Below are 17,605 nucleotides of genomic sequence, written 5' to 3' on the forward strand. Positions count from 1 at the left end.
ATTCGACTGCGACAGTTACTAAGAATGGAGTTGTTTCAGAGAGGTTCCCACTCACTAGAGGCACGAGACAGGGATGCTCCCTATCCCTCCTCTTTGCAATTGCAATTGAGCCTATGGCAGCCAGAATATGAATTAGCCAGGAGATACTAGGTATACGCTATGGGTAAGTCGAAGATAAAGTAAGTTTTTACGCAGATGATATTCTGCTTACCATCATAAAACTGGACACCTCAATGCCTGTCCTCCTGAAGCTTATTGCGGATTATGGTGCAGTCTCAAGCTATAAACTCAACATCTCAAAGGCAGAAATTATGCTTCTTCAAACAGAACTCCCCCCCTCCCCCCCGTTCTTCTGGAGATTGAAGCCTCCCTAGTTGTTTGGGACAATATCCCGCTGTTACTCCCCAATCAGGTCTACTTGGTCAAAATGATGACCCTTCCGAAGGCCCTCTACCATCTCAGAATGATAATGACAAATATTCCTCAGAAATTCTTCATTTAGCTCCGCTCCCTTATAGATCCCTTTGTCCTGGGCAACATGGTGGCCAGGATCGACAACAATACCTTAACTCAGGGGAAGAAATGTGGTGGGCTGGCGTTACCTGATTTCGCCAAGTGCTACTTATTGGGAGGCCTTATTACGGTCACACGTTGATTCAGTAAGAACAGACAGCGCTCCGGGAAGAAGTGGGAAGAGGCATGAGTATCCCCCGGAAGCCTTGAGAGAATAGTCTATTTGCACCCGATGGATTAGCCGTTGGATTTTAAACCACTATCCTAGGTCAATACAACCCTCTGGATCCTGAGAAATACACCCATCCCTATCACCTTTGGCATCCAGCGACTCTCTCCGATGTGGGATAATCCATTCCCCAGAATTGAGACCAAGGGGGACAGCTGGCCGGATTGTAAAGTGTAAATCCGGAAAGTGGGTGATCTCTCGTCTGACATGCCATCCCTAATAGCGATTTTTGTTTTTATTTCTCCAGATCAGGGACTCTATTAACAAGGAAAGGGATGTTGACCTCCGAAAGATCCCATCCCCGATATGGGTATGGCTGATGGAGGAAAAGGCCCACTATAAAATATCTGATGAATACTAATTCCTACTCCCGTGTCCTACTGAGGTGAGACCAAATACCAGGGTGCTTTGGGAGCTGGCGCTGGGCAGCGCGATCCCATGCGAATTTTAGGAACAAATTTGGCACATCCCCCGGCAATGTCTAAGATCCCTCCCTTTCAGGACAATTAAATTTAAGTTCCTTCATGGCACATATATTAGTAACCCAAGGACTAAATTCTCCCAGAACATATTCTCAGACTGTGCTAGGTGATCCCCAGGCACCATCCAAATATACATTCACACTTTTGGGGACTTTCCAACCAATCAGGACTTTCTATGATAAAATAACCGATCTGTACAAATCGATATCTGGCGCCCAGTTACTACTTAGCATTGAATTATCCCTCCTGGTCCTTAAACTCCAAGGTATCACCAGGCACCAAGACACCTTTCTCCAAGCATTTCACATTTTGGTTAGAAAGACCATCCAGAGCTCCTGGAAGAATCATTCACCCTCTTGCATATAACTCCCTATTCGCCCTAGCAGCTTTAGAAAATCTGAGTCTAAAACTGAGGAATAGGGAAGGGGGGTTCACCCAGATCTTGGTCCCCCACGTAAATGCCACTCCAGAGACCCTGAATTTACTTGATTGAACTTGAAATGAGACTGCCTCCCCCCATCCCCCCTTCCTTTTCCAAAGAAAAGGGATCTGATGCACGTAACACATAACAATAAGGTCCTACACGTCCGCGTTGGTTGTCTCTCCCAGCCGCCTATCTCTCTATGCACCACGCACCTGTCGCGGAAGTTGTACACCCTCCTCCCCCCCGTGGTTGGAGCAATAAAAATTATTTACAAAAACAAACCTCTGCCTTACCCTGTTGAGCATGAGCGCAAACTTCCCAACCACCATCAAAAACACTGCCACATTCAGTTCCTTAAAACTTCAGGTAAGCAGGTATAAAATATATAACTTTATTTCCGTAATAATAATTTATTTGGTATTCTCCCCAATCGTATAGCGCAAGGCTGTCACAAAAATAAAGTGCCATATTTCACGTAAATCTGCGGTAGTTTTGTTGTAGGGGACGATGTTCCTGCTGTATAATTCCCAATGGAGTCAGTTGTGGTGAATGAGGACAGGGGATCTTTAACATCCATTGACTGAAGCAGATGGCACGTCGTGTTTTACTGTTAATACGTCTATGGAATTAACCAGCGTGGCTGGCCAGAATTGAACTTGAACCTCTAGAACGTGTCTTATTAGTTCTTTCGGTAAAGTCACGTAGAATGGAAATAATTAAACAATAAAAATAAAACATAATAAAATAATTCTCACGACGTTTCGGCCACAACGCAAGCAGCCGTCCTTAGGTGAAGAACAGGTCTGTCGAGAAGACAGAGTCTGAAGACAGACCTGTTCTTCACCTGAGGACGGCTGCTTGCGTTGTGGCCGAAACATCGTGAAAATTATTTTATTGTTTTTTTAATTATTTTATTATTTCCATTCTACGTGACTTTACCGAAAGAACCAAGAAGATGAATCCCTGCAGTCACGAAAGCTTTAAATCTCTAGAACGTGCTTAGCCATGTCGCCATCATGTCACCAAGAGGAGTACGATAATATTTCACCTCTGTGATTCAAGGATTTGAAGAAAAGATTCAGCAGAGGCAGGTTGGTATTGCAGAGCAGATCAACACGTGTCACCCACACCTGGGTGAATGCAACTGCTTTTTCCACATCTGAACGATTAGCTGCGCCACAGAACGATTAAGCAGCGTATTCTGGATTATAGACAGCCAAACGTGGTTCGTCACAAATCTCTGAGCAGATCGATGTTAAAAAGGAAAATGTGTCTCTACCGTGAGCAGTTGGTTGTACCGCTGCTTTAAACCAGTTGAAATGGCTTGCACGATTCAGTTGCATGCAACCGAGTTGCATGCCTAACAATGAACCCACTGGGCAACAAGATTGTTATTTGTAGTGTTTGCCATTGAAATTGAGTGGTATTGTTGATGCACAGTACTATGAGTACAACTACAAGCTGTTTCCAGGGTGGATGGAAAGATAATCTACATGTTTGACTAAGGGTGGTAGAACTAGTTGAGACAGGACTGCCACTGATACAATTTTCAGCCACTACTTGTAAGAGGTGTGATCAGGGAAGATTAAGCCAGGTGGGGGTAATTGAAACCCCAAGTAGAAACAGGTGACCCACCCCTAAAAAGGAGGCCGCTGAGCCAATGGCAAGCCAGAAAGGGGCAGCTGGCTCGCATATGTAGAGGTGTAATTGTGTATGGGCGCGGATGGCGAACAAACACAAGGGGCGTGGTTAGGGCCGTACACAGAGGAGGTGCTCACACCGACGTCCGCACCTGCATCCCCCACGGGCCCCTCCCAGGGGCCGAGTACTATAAAAGGTGGTGAGCCGGAGTGCTCGAGGTCGGAGTATCAGCTTTAACCAGCGAAGAGTGAAGACCAGCTAGAATAGGCCCCGGAGCTCCCCTGGCTCGCTGTCCTTGTCAGGGCCGACCAGGGCAAGCCGGTGGCGTGGCCCCGAGAGCCCAGACTCAGGGTGCCGGGATCCCAGCTTGACCAGGGCTGGGATAGGTAGCCTCCCTTAGCTCCGTAGTGGAGGACTCGGGCTTAGGTTAGCGGGGTTAGATGTCGTGTCTCCCTGTTAGTTGAGTAAAGGGGACATTAACCCCTTAAGTACTGTGTGTACACAAGTTGGTGTCAATAAATAAGTGTGCCTCCGATCCCGTCGTCAAGCCTCCTGAATACTACTACACATATATAAAGGACTGAGTCAGACCAGATAGATCATGGTTCATAGTGGTGTTCAAGTGCAGAGGAGCGACACATAAAACAAGCAGTATCCACGGACAGCAGGTGATGTGACAAGAGCTAGTCTTAGGAGGCTGTAAGTTAAACCTTCCACTCGTTGCAGAGTATTACAAGATAGTTTATTTGTGGGTCAAGGAGCAAAGTAAATAGTAAGGTTATGTTTGCAGGGGACCTGGTAGAAGTGCAGGCTGGAGAGCAGAGGTCTGCAGAAGGCAAGGAAGCCACGAGCGAGAGCAGTTTCAACAGCCGGAGGTTTGGTAAAGAACGCGTGCTGCCTTCCAGCAGACCAACGGGGTGGTCTGCTGGAAGGCTACAGCAGTGGACATGGCGGAGGCGAGACGTGGGGGTGGGGGGGGTAACCTGGGATCCCCGAGTACCACCTTGGCGTTCCCTGCTATCCATAGCAGGTCTAAGAGGTGGCCTAACCAAGCTGCGTGTGCGCCTGTGGAGTCGTGTGAGTATGATCTGGAGTGGCGTGTCGGCGAGCACGGAAACTGAAACGGCTCGGGAACCCGAGGTGGAAGGCAACAAGCGCACACAAGACGATGTGGAAACTTCGTGTGTAGTCGCGTTAAGAGTTCGTTAGAACAGCAGTTGTGTCCGGGGCACTGCCATACTAAAATTGTGGCGAATCCTCGCTTTTGAGATGTGGATTAAATTCGACTCTGATCGCTAACAGCTCGATGCGCAAGCTCTCATTGTGTCCGTGACCATCGCACTCCACCCATGGTACTCGACCTATGCCCTTTATTTTTTAAATAACTGAAACGGGGTACGGCAGGTCAGGGTTTTGCGACCCCCCCCACCTCCCCACAATTACCCTGGTGCTCATGCCAGAGCCACCAACAATCGAGCGAACAGGATAACGTTGTTCGGCAATGTTGTAACATTATGTACAGCGTGAGGTTGTGGCAGTTACGTTTTTGTATTGCCAATTTGTGATATAGCTTTAGTCTCTAAGGATAAGAGGACCGAGTTACGTTTAACCTCTTGTTTCCTTGTGGGATCTAGTTTGATCTTGGCATGTTCTTCCAAAGCTCGACTTCATTCACTTACGCCTGTCTTGAGTCACCTGAGTCCCTTCCACTGATATAGCTGACACATCACGCAAGCGCCATCTCCTAGCCATGAATTTGAGTCTCGGGTTCTGGCAAAGGACCGATCTGAGCCTGTGTTTGGGCCCTGTCTGAAAGGTGTAGAGCAGCTTTTCTTACCTCCGGTCAGCATTTTCCCACTTAAGAGGTCTTGTAGTGGTATTTTTTTGTGTTCACTTCAGAGTAACATTGGTCTCATCTCAATGTGTACATCTTTAAAAGGATAATTGTGTAATTTAAATCCTACATTGTGCAAGGAGGATATTTGAACCCATTGAGTCAACACAGATGAAGGAAACAAAGTAAATAAATAACCAAAAACTGGGGAGTGCTTGGTGGGTATTATAGTTCCTTATCTTCCATTGTTTTTTTGGGGCGTTTTGTTCGGACTTCTAACACGATAGAACTGGCAATGATTAAGCACCACAAACAAGTCCATATCACGTGTTCAGGATTACTTGTGTAATATGAAGATGCACCCGGGGGGTAACTGGGCCATGGTGATAGGCTCTGCCGGCCTCAGCCCACAGCAAATGGGACGTCGAGCCAGGGGCGTAGCCTGTGGCTGCATAGCAACATCTGGAAGGTTCCAGGGGGCGAGGCTGATGATTGGTTGCGTGGTATCACGTGGGCCAGGTGTTATAATGGGGTGTCGGGAGAGACAGCTCCGGGTGAGTGTGGAGAGGGGCTGAGGAGGAACCACGTCTGTGTCACCGGCACGCCAGCGGCCACGTGGCGGGCTGAAGGCTGTCTCCGACACACACCGTCAACCAGCGGTGTCAGGGAGCAAGGCAGCGAGCGGACGCCACGCTCGGGGAACGGAGTAACGAGGGAAAGAGGAACCCAGCGTGTGAGGGAGCTGTGGAATGAGGAACTAATAAAGAAAAGACAATCTTGTCTGGAGCGGATTTATTACACTTGGGTTAGACTTTAAAAGGAATGTGTCCCTGGTGTAAAGTCTAAAGCAGTATTTGCGAAAAAAAATAGTCACGTCCTAATGACTGGTTAAGCTGCAATTTTCTTTTTCACTTGGACTGTCTACACTCGCAGAAGACGCTTTAGCAGACAAGCAGAGCTATGGGTGGATCCTCATCTTCACCCACTGCTCCTACTGTTGCATCTGAGGAGCTCACCTGCTCCATCTGCCTGGCCACGTTCGACTGCCCGTCCACGCTGAGCTGCGGCCACTCGTTCTGCCTGCGGTGCTTAGAGGATGCGTGGGAGGCAGCCGGGAGCCACTCGTGCCCCCAGTGCAGAGCCGAGTTTACGCAGAAGCCGCAGCTGAGCAGGAACGTGGCGCTCGCCAACCTCGTAGAGCAGCTTCATTTGGCTGATAAAGCGGCTCTGCAAGTACCCTGTGACAGCTGTCTGGATGGTAAAGAACCTGCTGTGAGAACCTGCCCAGTGTGCGAGATGTCCTTCTGTGAGCCCCATGGTAAACATCATCTGCAGAACCCGAATTTCAAGGACCATGAGCTGATGGAGCTGGGTGCCAATACGGGAGCTCGCAAGTGCAAGTTGCACAACAAGCGTCTCGAGTTCTACTGCGCTCAGGACGAGTGCCTGGTATGCACGAGATGCGCCATCGTGGGGGAGCACACAGGACACAAATGCATCAGCGTGGAGGATGCGCACGAGGCACGGAAGGTGAGTGGAGCCACTCGGATACAGGATCCGAGGGGATTGTACCGGTGCTTACCTCTGCAAAATTAACAATCTAGCAGATTGTACACAAGTGCTTGGCTATCTCTAGTCACACTATACATTAGTCTGTGCAGTCTTACAAACTTCACGTTTTCTAAAAAAAATCCTATAATTCCTTTGCTTTTTGTGAAGATATTTGTTTGTAAGATTGACCTGCCAAAACAGACTTTGATACATCATCCACTTTAAAATGAATAGTTTCATACAGAAAATGACATGCAACTAACGTGCCATCTGTCATGCAGAGAAAACCGATAAAGACGTCAAAATGCACCATCCTTATTCCAAAAGGCAACGCTGCATTTGTCACGTTTTTTATGGATGTTTGAGCTCGATCAATTGCCTCTCCCCCAGCTTGCATTGCTCCCTACCGGTTTGTGCAGCTGGGATTCAGAGTTGGGTTTGTGGGTACACTCATATAGTAACGCTCTTCTTTACAGAAACCAGTAGAAGAGAAGACGAGAGCGGTGGAGGAAAACAAGAATGAGGCAGAAGAGTCTGTGAAACAGATGGAGGCTGTTCGCAAGAATACGCAGGTGTTGAATCTAGGCATGGCTCTGGTCTCTAAACATTCGCCTCTCGAAATTGCCCAACTGAGTGCAGCTCTGCTGGTTTTAAGAACTTTGTAACATTCCTTTTCAAAAGTAATACGTTAAAGGCGGAGGGGTGAGGTATTTACATTGTTGCTTTATACTCGTTTTGAATACGATCTAAAAGATGTGTACATCCATTCATGGCTGCATTATTATTTAAACATGTAACTTTTATCCAAAGACCAACTGTAAATACATTTACAAACATTCGTTTTTATAGTTGTAAATAATAAAATCAATTCTATGTCCTTGCAGGAGCCAATTACCAAAACCAAGGATTACATCGCAGGTATTTTCACTTGCATGAGGAAGGCGCTGGATGAGGAGGAGAGGATTGCGTTCCAGTGCATGGACCTGAAGGGGCGCGAGTTGCTGTCACCGATTGACGAACGCATCGCTCATTACCAGTGGGAGATCGGAGAGCTACAGCAGACAGCCACTCGCCTGCAGGCGCTCGAGGAGGAGAATGACTCGCTCACTTTTATGCAGGTGCACCATTGTATATGTCTGAACTTCGCATCGTACATAGCCAAGCATGCTAATCGCAGGTGTGAGTGTACAATATTAACGAGCCCTCTGCAATAAGGATTCCATGATTTTACAGCAGAGCATTAATAATATACTTGTATAGCAACTGAAGTGAATGACATTTTTAAGATTAAGTGTTCCAATGAACAAACTCTACATTGGGCAATGATACTACTTTTACAAGTAAAACGTGTGTAATAGGCACAATGTTTATCGATGGCCTTTCATAATCACGTATATAAAGAGCCCAGAGGAGTTAATAGTTAGACTGCACTTGGCACCATGGAGCTTGATGATAATCACATTTTAAAATGTTGTTCTGATAACCAGTGTTTGAGATTTACACTAAATAGTTGCTTATTTGTAGATAGTTTAACAAACCCTCCCATAATTAATTGTGTATCACCAAATAAACACATTAGCATTATATGTTTAAAAAATGTTAAATGAAATTATGGGTAGTCTGGAGGGGAGGTCTTCAAAACCACCATTTCCATAATTTAGCATTGCTGAGGTCAATTAGGATCTCAATATCATTGGAGAAGATCTCCTTTAGATACAGACTTAGACATTTGATATACGCTGGATGAGGTGTGCTCTGCTGCACAGTAGTTTTGGCAGCTGAGACACTCTTTCCCAGGCATCGGAGCATCACTGCTTCAGGCTGGATCACAGTCCCTGGTCTCCACGAATTCCAGTCTACTTCTCAGTCTCGGTAGCTCTAGGTATGCTGCCCTGACCCAGACCACTTCGCAAAACAAACTAAACTAAAACTAAATCATTTTTCCAGGCCCACACCTCCGGTAATGTCGCAGACTTGGATCTCTCATACCCCCCCGCCTCCTCCCCCCCCCCCCCCCGCTTTCAGAATTAATTATTGTAAAAACCCACGTGCAAAACTCTTTCAAATTATTTTACAGCAGAGCCACTGCTACGATTGCATTTATGTACGTATAAAGATTGTTTATTACAACTGCGGAACTGTTAATTAACCCTGTGACACAGGACACATCCCAATTGCAAGTTGGTTGCAAATTTAGAGGTAATGTGCATTATGTAGTGAAGTCAATTGAAGCATAATTCACTTCATGATGCTTTCCTTTGGCCAAAACTGTCATTTCAAAAGTTTAATTCTAGTTGAGAATTAATTTATTTGCTTTAAGTGAATTATCTGAAGCAGTATCCAAGAATGAATCGTAGAATTAGAGGAGCTCTTGAGCAATGTAAGGATAATATATCTCAAAAGCACTTGTTTTTGGAATTCATAAACATTTTAACAGTTCAACCCTTAATGTAATGTACCAGCAATATTGTGTAATTTTTACTTTACACAAAGAGTTAATTTATCAATATTATAATACTCATTGGTTCTTTCGGTAAAGTCTTGTAGGTAGAAAAATAAAATAAAAAATACTATCACGACGTTTCGATCGCAACAAGCGGTTGTCCTCGGGCAGAAACAAATATTCCAGCAGTAGAACTGCTGAACCAGGAAGAAACAGCGAGAGAGCTGTTACAACAATAGGTTATATATGTGGCGAAGGGCAAGCAGGCAGGGTCTGAGCTGGAAAGAAATTCCATCCCTGCACGCAAGCACATCAGTTGTGTTAATGGGGGAGATTTATTTTTTCTACTTACATGACTTTACCGAAAGAACCAAAGAGTATGGATTTCTGCAATTACGAAAGCTTCAAATAAATATTTTATTTGGTCCCATGGTGTAAAGTAGTATCCAACACTTGTCCACTCTTTCTCGAGGCTATGTATGGCCTGCGAAGAACAGCCATTGGCTATGTATGGCCTGCGAAGAACAGCCATTGGCCAAAACGTCACCTCTTGTAGACGAATTTTTAAAGCATCGTTATTCATAAGTGTAGTGGCATAGCGCTGGCTGCTGGCAGAAAAAGCGATCTGCAGCGTACGGCAGTTCTGATGTCAGCAGGCCAGGATTTTCACGTGAGGGGGATCTAGGGGAAAGGTCTCAGAAGAGGCCCAACCATGTACCCTCTCGTAGGTTCCAGAAAGAGGGTGTGGCCGGGGCAGAGCGAGGCCACGCAGACAGTATGAGGGGCCCCTGTGGGGGACCTCGGGGCTGTTGTTAGGAGTGGGATCCCCGTCGTGCTGCTGAAGTCCATCGTCACCGTTCTTTTCGTCATCTTCACCATTCTTTTCATCTTCATCGTTCTTCTCATCGTTGTCTCCGTCTTTACCATCTCTGAGCGCCACCAGTCAGACAGCAACTGTTCTAAGTGGTGTCGTCGAAAATAGATGGACTAAAATATTAAAAGTGTTAACCCCGATGGTGCTCGTTAAATAAAGCAGTGCCTCCAAGTCTTATCATCTCTGAGTTAGTCACTACAAATGTCTTGGTTTTTTCTGTGCTTGGCCTCCTGCTCAACAGTAGCATCAAATAATAGTTTCGTGCAAGCCTCGTACAATACCATAATGCCTGGAACACTTATGGAATATTACATTAACATTTCCCAGACGTTTATTAAAATGTAAATGGGCATTAATTTATTTAGTTACCCGTGAATTCTCACTCACGTTTTATATAATTAACATTTTAGCTATGTTGCTTGTATTTTTTACTTCAATGTTTTGTGTTGTGTTGATAGTTGAAGTGGTGACTGTTCACCCTATTTTTGGTATCTCAAGTGACCTCTGCTCCTCCCAGACCAAAAATTCATATTCCTACTCTTTGGTTCTTTCGGTAAAAGGCACGTAGTATGGATTTCTGCAGTCATGAAAGCTTCAAATCAAGATATTCATATTCTTGTGTATCGCATTGTGAAAATTACTCGTGGAGAGTCACATTTAACACCTCCTCGCTCTCTCCCACAGGGTTACCTGGAGGAGACACACAGGTACAACCTCTATTCACATTTTAAAAAAATTAACCCGTAAAAACAAAGTTTTTCACTATAAATCCTTTATATGTGTGGCATCGGTTTTATTTTATTATTCATTTCTGTTTTTCTTGAGTAAGAGTTTCATTTTTATCACATTGGTATTTAAAAAAATTAAATATAAGGAAAGTCGTATATAAGGATTATAAGGTTTTAAGTTTTTGTATGATTGTTTATATTGTACATTTTTGTTGTTTTCTTGAATAATTTTCTGTGTTTAGGAAAAATATATGATTGTGTTAGTGAAATTATTTTTTTCCTAAAAAGTGGAAAATTTTGGAAACATTTTTTCACGAAAATAAATTGTCACGCACAACGAGTCTGTGTGCAAAATGTCAGCTCGATTGGATCACGGGAAGTGGGTTAAAAAACGACCGAAAGATTTGCACGGTCGTAAGTGCGCAAGCAAGCAAGTGAACTTAATATAAAGGATTTAAAAAGTGGTGCTGTGTGAGAGACATGGGATGTGGAAAAGACCACACCAAATGAGGAGGGACTGTAAGACATGAGTTGATGTGATATATGGCCTATGTATCAGGCATGGACTGTGTGTGGTACACGTTTGATTATGCTGTGCTCATACAGTGGGTAATGTAGCTGTGTGGAGCAAATTTGTTTCCTAATTTTTGTTCCAGGAGAAACATCACAAAGAAATCCCCACCACCAATTCCACCTTCACTGGACCCGACCACAATCTCCTCCCTCGAAAGAGTTGTGGACAAATTCCTTCCGTTCATCCGTGAGTTTATCAGTACAAATTTAGAGGTGGCGTTTGTTTATTCGCCAGAGATAGCATATCTTTCACACATCCCTGATTGAGCTCTCTGGCACTGTTTTCAAGCATCTGTGAACTTCGTTCTCTCATATTGCACCTCCAATTAGCATGGTTGGCTACGTATGGTGCAAAAATAAGTTCAACATGCATACCTATTCATTTAATGGGTTTACCACGCCCCAAATGTAGCTCGCTCAACACAATTCCCGAGTCCAACTACCACGATTTAACTTGTATATACGGAAACATAATGGTGCCGAGATTATCGTTCTTGATGACCTTGGTGTCAACAGTTCTTCAGTACAAGAAAAACTATATAAAATGTAGCTGGCCATGAAGCAATTGGTTTTCTCGCAAAACAGTGTCTCTAACCTTACATCTGCTCGACAAACGCTTTCCACGTGTGACTTTACACTGGCACACCCTTAGACATTTGAAACAAGTGTATTTTGATTCGGACATAATTGATAAATGATTGTTGATTCGCATGGTGGAACAAATCTGGCATGTGTCATGGTTGCTACTGATAAAATCACTGGAAAAGTCCCCAATTTCTGCACTTTTTGGGGGAACACATCCACCATTCAACATAAACTGCCAAGTAGTAGTCTCTCAAGAGTGGGTAGAAGAGATGGCAGTCAGTCCTTTACATTTTTTTTACCAAGTACAAAGCTTCCCAGAAACAACTTCAAATCTGTCCTTAAGCAATCAAAGCTTGACTTTGTAACTCGCAAATGCAATAATAAATGGACATCCTGTCCAGTTGGTTCTCATCCTTTATAGTCGTTAGACATAACTCTTTCAAACAACATCTGCAGATTTTTCGATTTCCACCTGTAAGGGATACATCTGGGTCAAATTCTTCACCTGCGTGATGAGGCCACTATTAGTCTGTTGCAGTGAAAAATCAACTGGCAACATTTGAATTGCGTCGTCGAACAGTGGGTGCCTGGTAAGTTAGGCAATATCCAAACGTAATACCTCAAGGCTTATCCCGATGGTATACCTGGCATTGTGTTAAAATGTTTTTGTAGGCTCTTTGAGCTGTCACAGCAGCCACGCTGTACCAGCAACTGAAATCTTTGTTCATGCCAGTACCAAAAAAATAGTCATTCATCTTACGTATAATTGGCTAATAGCTGTTACTTCATTACTCTAAAAAGTTGTCTGTCCTCGGCAATTTGTTCAATCACTTTTGAGAGTGCAATTTTAGATCAATGATTGGTATGGGTTTTGTAAAGCATGGCAAACAGGTGACCTGTTGGCGTATGTAACTTAATTTTGGTGGTCAATCCTGCAACATTTTGGAGAGTCAAGACCATAGCCTCCGAACGCTCGATTATTTGGTATTCCACGCCTATTGCCAAGTTACCATTTTTGGCCTACACTAATCTGCAAGTTTTAAGTCAAGTTTGTAAGTCAATATATTTGGTAGCTGATGGTAGCCTTAACCATTTTATCAATAATGCAATTTGCGTGTATATATAACATCTTTAATTGATCAAATACTCTTTAAAGCACCTCGTATAAAAAAAAATACATATCGTTATGCATCCTACGTTTATTTGTGCACATGTATATATTATAATGTTTGTTCTGTTATATATTATTTCTGTGCTATCATTTACTAAAGATAGCCATACACCTGCTATGGGCATAATCTCAATCATAACGAATTCTTATTTGACTATCACTCCTTGGCCTCGCCCAAAAATGTAAGAATTATTCTTGTACTATTTAGTTTCATCCTTTGTTTATTTAAGTTGTTTCTCCTATGTGCTCAATTGCTTTTATAGGGGCTTTCTTGTTGGTACTTCAGTTTCTCCTTATGTCTTGCATTTTTGAAGATGAAGATCACACACTAACCTTGTGCTCTGATTCGAGACTTTTAGATTTGCACTGAAAGCCACAATCTTCATTCACATTGTGGTTTTTGAAGGTGAAGTGACAGCCAGCAAGCTTGGTGCTGCTCTTCTGCCATTTACTTTTGTCCCATTTTTGAGGACTCATTGACAGGATGATCACAATTGGTTTCCCTAGCGGTACAAAGATAGTCCACAATACCATGATGGAATGATTGAGCTTGTGTCAATAGACTTAGCGATATCACAAATTAGTACAAGTCTAGCAGTCGATTGTGCCACGCACGAGATGGTGAACTTGCCCGGGACTGACATGGCAATCATGAGTCTTGATCTATGCGGCTGAACTTGTCTTCTGCTTTTCCAGGTGATGAAGACCGAGCAGCTCTTGGTGAAGTCGCCGCAGCCGACCCAACTATCTAAGCATGAGGCGAACTCGCCTACCCACCCCTCCTCCTCCATTGGGACGATCTCTCAGGACGTGAGCAGGGACCAATTTGAAGCTGAAGTCTGAAATGGATGTGGTGACTGACATGAGCGAAATGTCACTTGTGCCCTACTGATGAAACTCGTGTGGAACAGAACTGGCGCTCGTGAATGTTAAAATGAATCTCAATGAGCTCCGAGGGACAGTGTTGTATTTATATACATATATACTGACACATCCATCCATAGTAATTAACTCTGCCTTCTAACAGCAGCAGACACTAAACGTTCTGGGAACTAACTCCTCCGATTGGAGAAGTTGCAATGGATTCCAGCCTTAACATTTGTTGACTTAGACTGGAACATACGATGATGGTTGACAGGTGAACAGTGTCTGAGTTTATATTAAGTGGCAAGAATGCTTACAAATAGTAACATTAATACAGACTGGACACTTTAATAATCGTTTATCTAATTAACAAAATGTAATGACACTTTGTGAAACCTATAAGTTACCTAATGGTATTCGATTATAATTGTGCTTAGACGTAACACGTTTTTGGATCCAATAACTATTCAAACAGGAAAAATAAGAAAGTGAAAGTTTATAGTTTTTAAATAACTTTTTCAAACAAGGATTTAGTGCACGACACACTGGCAGAGCCAGTGGTGGGGGGGGGGGGGGGGGGTGGGGTGGCCCGTGCCCCCCCAATTAATTGTCCGATCAAAATCCCTAATTTTGATCAGATCATTGGAGTTTATTAGTAATCGGCATTTTGCGACCCCCAGTAGCATATTATGTGCCAAGGACTCGATGAGATAGGACAATAGTCTGAGTCTATAATTGGCAATAAGTAACGGCAAAGCAGTTATAAGTGACTCAGAATTGTGCGCAGTTGCGTAAATAGTACACGACTTCCCTGAAGGCATAATACCTTCAGCGAGTGCGATGCCGATCACACACGGTTCGAATTCGACTCTTGATCGCTGGCTGCGCCATCGCCGCACACACATCGAATAAAAGCAAGGGACAAGTCCTCACTAACAACTCCTCTCATTTTTCATTGCTGGAGGGGTTGCCCCTCTACCTGAAAATCCTGGCTCTGCCATTGACTACACATACACGAGTGAATCCAAAAATATTGGATTTTTGATCGGTCAATCGATAGTACACGTGTTGTGCAATTTATGAGTCATTAACATTAATTAATGGATGTGTGCAGTGAACACTTTGTATTGGCGACATATGGTGCGAAACGTTCTACATACGCACGTTTGGGTGCCTAGCAAATCTTTAAATATAGAAAATGTAAGTTTATTTTGAAAACCAGTACATAATTGATATGAAAAATAATGGAGCGTAACCCCATGTAAGCTGGGGTGGCTGATGGGTTCTTAGCTCCATGAAAAGGTTTGAAGGGCTAGTGAACTCGATATTAAATGTATTACTTTGAATTAATGTATGATTAAATAATTATTAAAATAACATACGTTATTTTTCATTATATATAATTATGATGAAAAAATTTGGTACGAATTAATTATCCATGACATTTACCTATTGTATTGATAGATTTTAATTATTACACAACTTATTCACGATTATGGCGCAGTCTTTTGAGTATCATCAATGGTCAATTATGCATATAATCGATGGCAATTACGCATATGATCAGGAGCGATTGTCGATCACGATAGATATTCTGACTTTGAGTTCAATATTATTTAGTCATACATTTTACAATTAAATAATAAATATAATCTCAAAATTAGGTTATTGGCTTTTACGTTTTCTTGAGTAATGTATTATTAATCGTGGTAATGTTAATGATTCATGCTTTCAACATTCACGTCAGAGCTCATTTAGATCTCACCACATGATATGGTTGAACTTGAGAAATATGATGCATTGGTAAGGAAGGAAACACTCGGACCCCTTTGGACAAAGCAACTTCAGCAACTTAGAATGACATCGAAAAAATACTTATCAGAATGGAACTACATTACACATGCAATTATGCGTACTCATCGATGCTTACCCAAATGGTGATATGCGTCAATTATCATATCAAGGTCATGTGATAAAGAGGTTAACATCTCATTATGCAGTATTTATACAGATATGTTACGTGGAGGGGTGTGTCAAGGTGGCAGTTGTGCAAGGGGTGTTAACACCCTCTACTTGGCACTTAAAACAAAAATGCAAGACCTACAGAAATAAGCTAATTCTGGAGCCCCCAGGGGACGGGTGTTCAATGCCTTCTGGCCAAACTATTTAGAGGAGCCAGACTGAACCCCTCTCAGTGTTTCTCCAGGAACAGACTAATGCGATTGGCTACTTAGAATGTTCAAACACTCGTTGCAGAATAAAACTTGCCACTCCTGTTGGGAGATAGACCAGTACAGCCTGACCTCTACTATACAGGAGGTCCGGTGGACCAGTTCTGGCTCCAGTCATTGAGGTGTAGACAGTTCTGCAGAAATCTGACAAAAACTGCAGGGCGTGCTGGGGGTGCGGGAGCATGGTGAAGAGGTGTGAGAGGTCCCAGGCTGCGGTGCGTTTGCCTCCCCATCAACAAGAGGCGAAGAATGGTGATTGTGGTGGTAGTTGCTTATGCCCCCCACCAAAAATAAAGATCAATGGAGGGATGCAGACAAGGCTGATGAGTTGGATACCTATAACCTATCGCAGATGCTCTCTAAGGTGGCCCCTCAGGATAGTCATCCTGTTTGGTAACTTTAATGCCTGAGGAGGCCATGATGCAGACACCTGGGTCGGAGTGATTTGAAGGCATGGGTGAGATCAGCTGACAAATAACGGTAGGTGGCTGTAGACTTCTGTGTAGCCCATGATAATGTAATTACCAATACACTTCTCCAGCATTGGCACATCCACACAACATCATTGATGCATGCCGGGTCTAATCAATAACATATGCTGGGAGTATATAGTGATGGAACAGCGGATCTGGGCCGATGTGTTTGACACCTTGACCTACGGTGGAGCTGATATGCCCACTAACCATCGGCTTGGCATCTGTAAGATTCGCCTGCCATTTTGCACTCCGGTGGTGGGTGTCCATTTAGGACCCATTCAAATCCACAGTAGCCTGGTGTTACCTAGCTGAGGATAGTTGCAAGCAGGAATTTCAAGATTGCTTGCTGTTGGAAGAAGTGCAAGGGGCGATCCAGAGTCTGATACCAGGAAAAGCACCGAGCATTTATCTCCCAAGCGAAATGCTGTGGAAAGGTTGTGCCTGCATGCACACTGTCCTACGTGACATCACAACTGTCTGGACCACAGGATGGATTCCGCAGATTTGAAAGGTTGCCCTGGTGGTCCCCCACATAGATTATAACAAATACAGCGGCATCTCCCTCTTAATTATTCAATATCCCCTTGGCAGACACGTTGAGGAGAGGCTTGTGGAGCCCAAGGTGGTTTCAAACCATAACAGTCCTGCGTTAATGCCATATTCGCTGTCTGTTACAGCAAAGGTGTAGGGAATTCCCACAAGATCTGCATCTGTTGTAGTCACCTGGTCAAGGACTGACACAAGAAACAGGCCTGGGCTCTAGGCTGTTCTTCGTGATTTCAGAATCCCCGACTCCCTGCTTACAATAAATAAGGACCTGAATGATGGTGGGCAGTCCCGGCTAAAGCTACGTGGCCAGGAGTCTGACCCATTTCCTGTTCACATTCGGATGCGACAGGGATCTACATTATTTAACATAATCTTTAACCACGTATATAGAGGAGCTTTCTATGGCTGTACCAGAGCACTCTCCATCTGGTACATAT

General features: G+C 43.8%; 1 protein-coding gene across 1 annotated transcript; it reads left to right on the forward strand.

The window, feature by feature from the left end:
• The first annotated feature begins 6,083 nt into the window (after positions 1–6,083).
• On the forward strand, positions 6,084–13,800 carry LOC144952806 (E3 ubiquitin-protein ligase TRIM62-like). The gene is made up of 6 exons (XM_078883273.1): positions 6,084–6,653; positions 7,151–7,246; positions 7,559–7,792; positions 10,676–10,698; positions 11,376–11,479; positions 13,745–13,800. Exons 1-6 carry the CDS (start codon positions 6,084–6,086, stop codon positions 13,798–13,800), a joined length of 1,083 nt encoding a protein of 360 aa, XP_078739399.1.
• Positions 13,801–17,605: the final 3,805 nt, after the last annotated feature.

This window comes from Lampetra fluviatilis, chromosome 70 (assembly GCF_964198595.1).
Source record: "Lampetra fluviatilis chromosome 70, kcLamFluv1.1, whole genome shotgun sequence".
NCBI lineage: Eukaryota > Metazoa > Chordata > Hyperoartia > Petromyzontiformes > Petromyzontidae > Lampetra > Lampetra fluviatilis.

What these genes read in the sequence shown, in the direction of transcription:
- LOC144952806 (XM_078883273.1), top strand. Translation starts at nt 6,084, where the DNA reads ATGGGTGGATCCTCATCTTCACCCACTGCTCCTACTGTTGCATCTGAG. An exon ending in ATGCGCACGAGGCACGGAAG is followed by an intron (nt 6,654 to 7,150) that starts GTGAGTGGAGCC and finishes TCTTCTTTACAG; the next exon opens with AAACCAGTAGAAGAGAAGAC. An exon ending in TACCTGGAGGAGACACACAG is followed by an intron (nt 10,699 to 11,375) that starts GTACAACCTCTA and finishes TTTTTGTTCCAG; the next exon opens with GAGAAACATCACAAAGAAAT.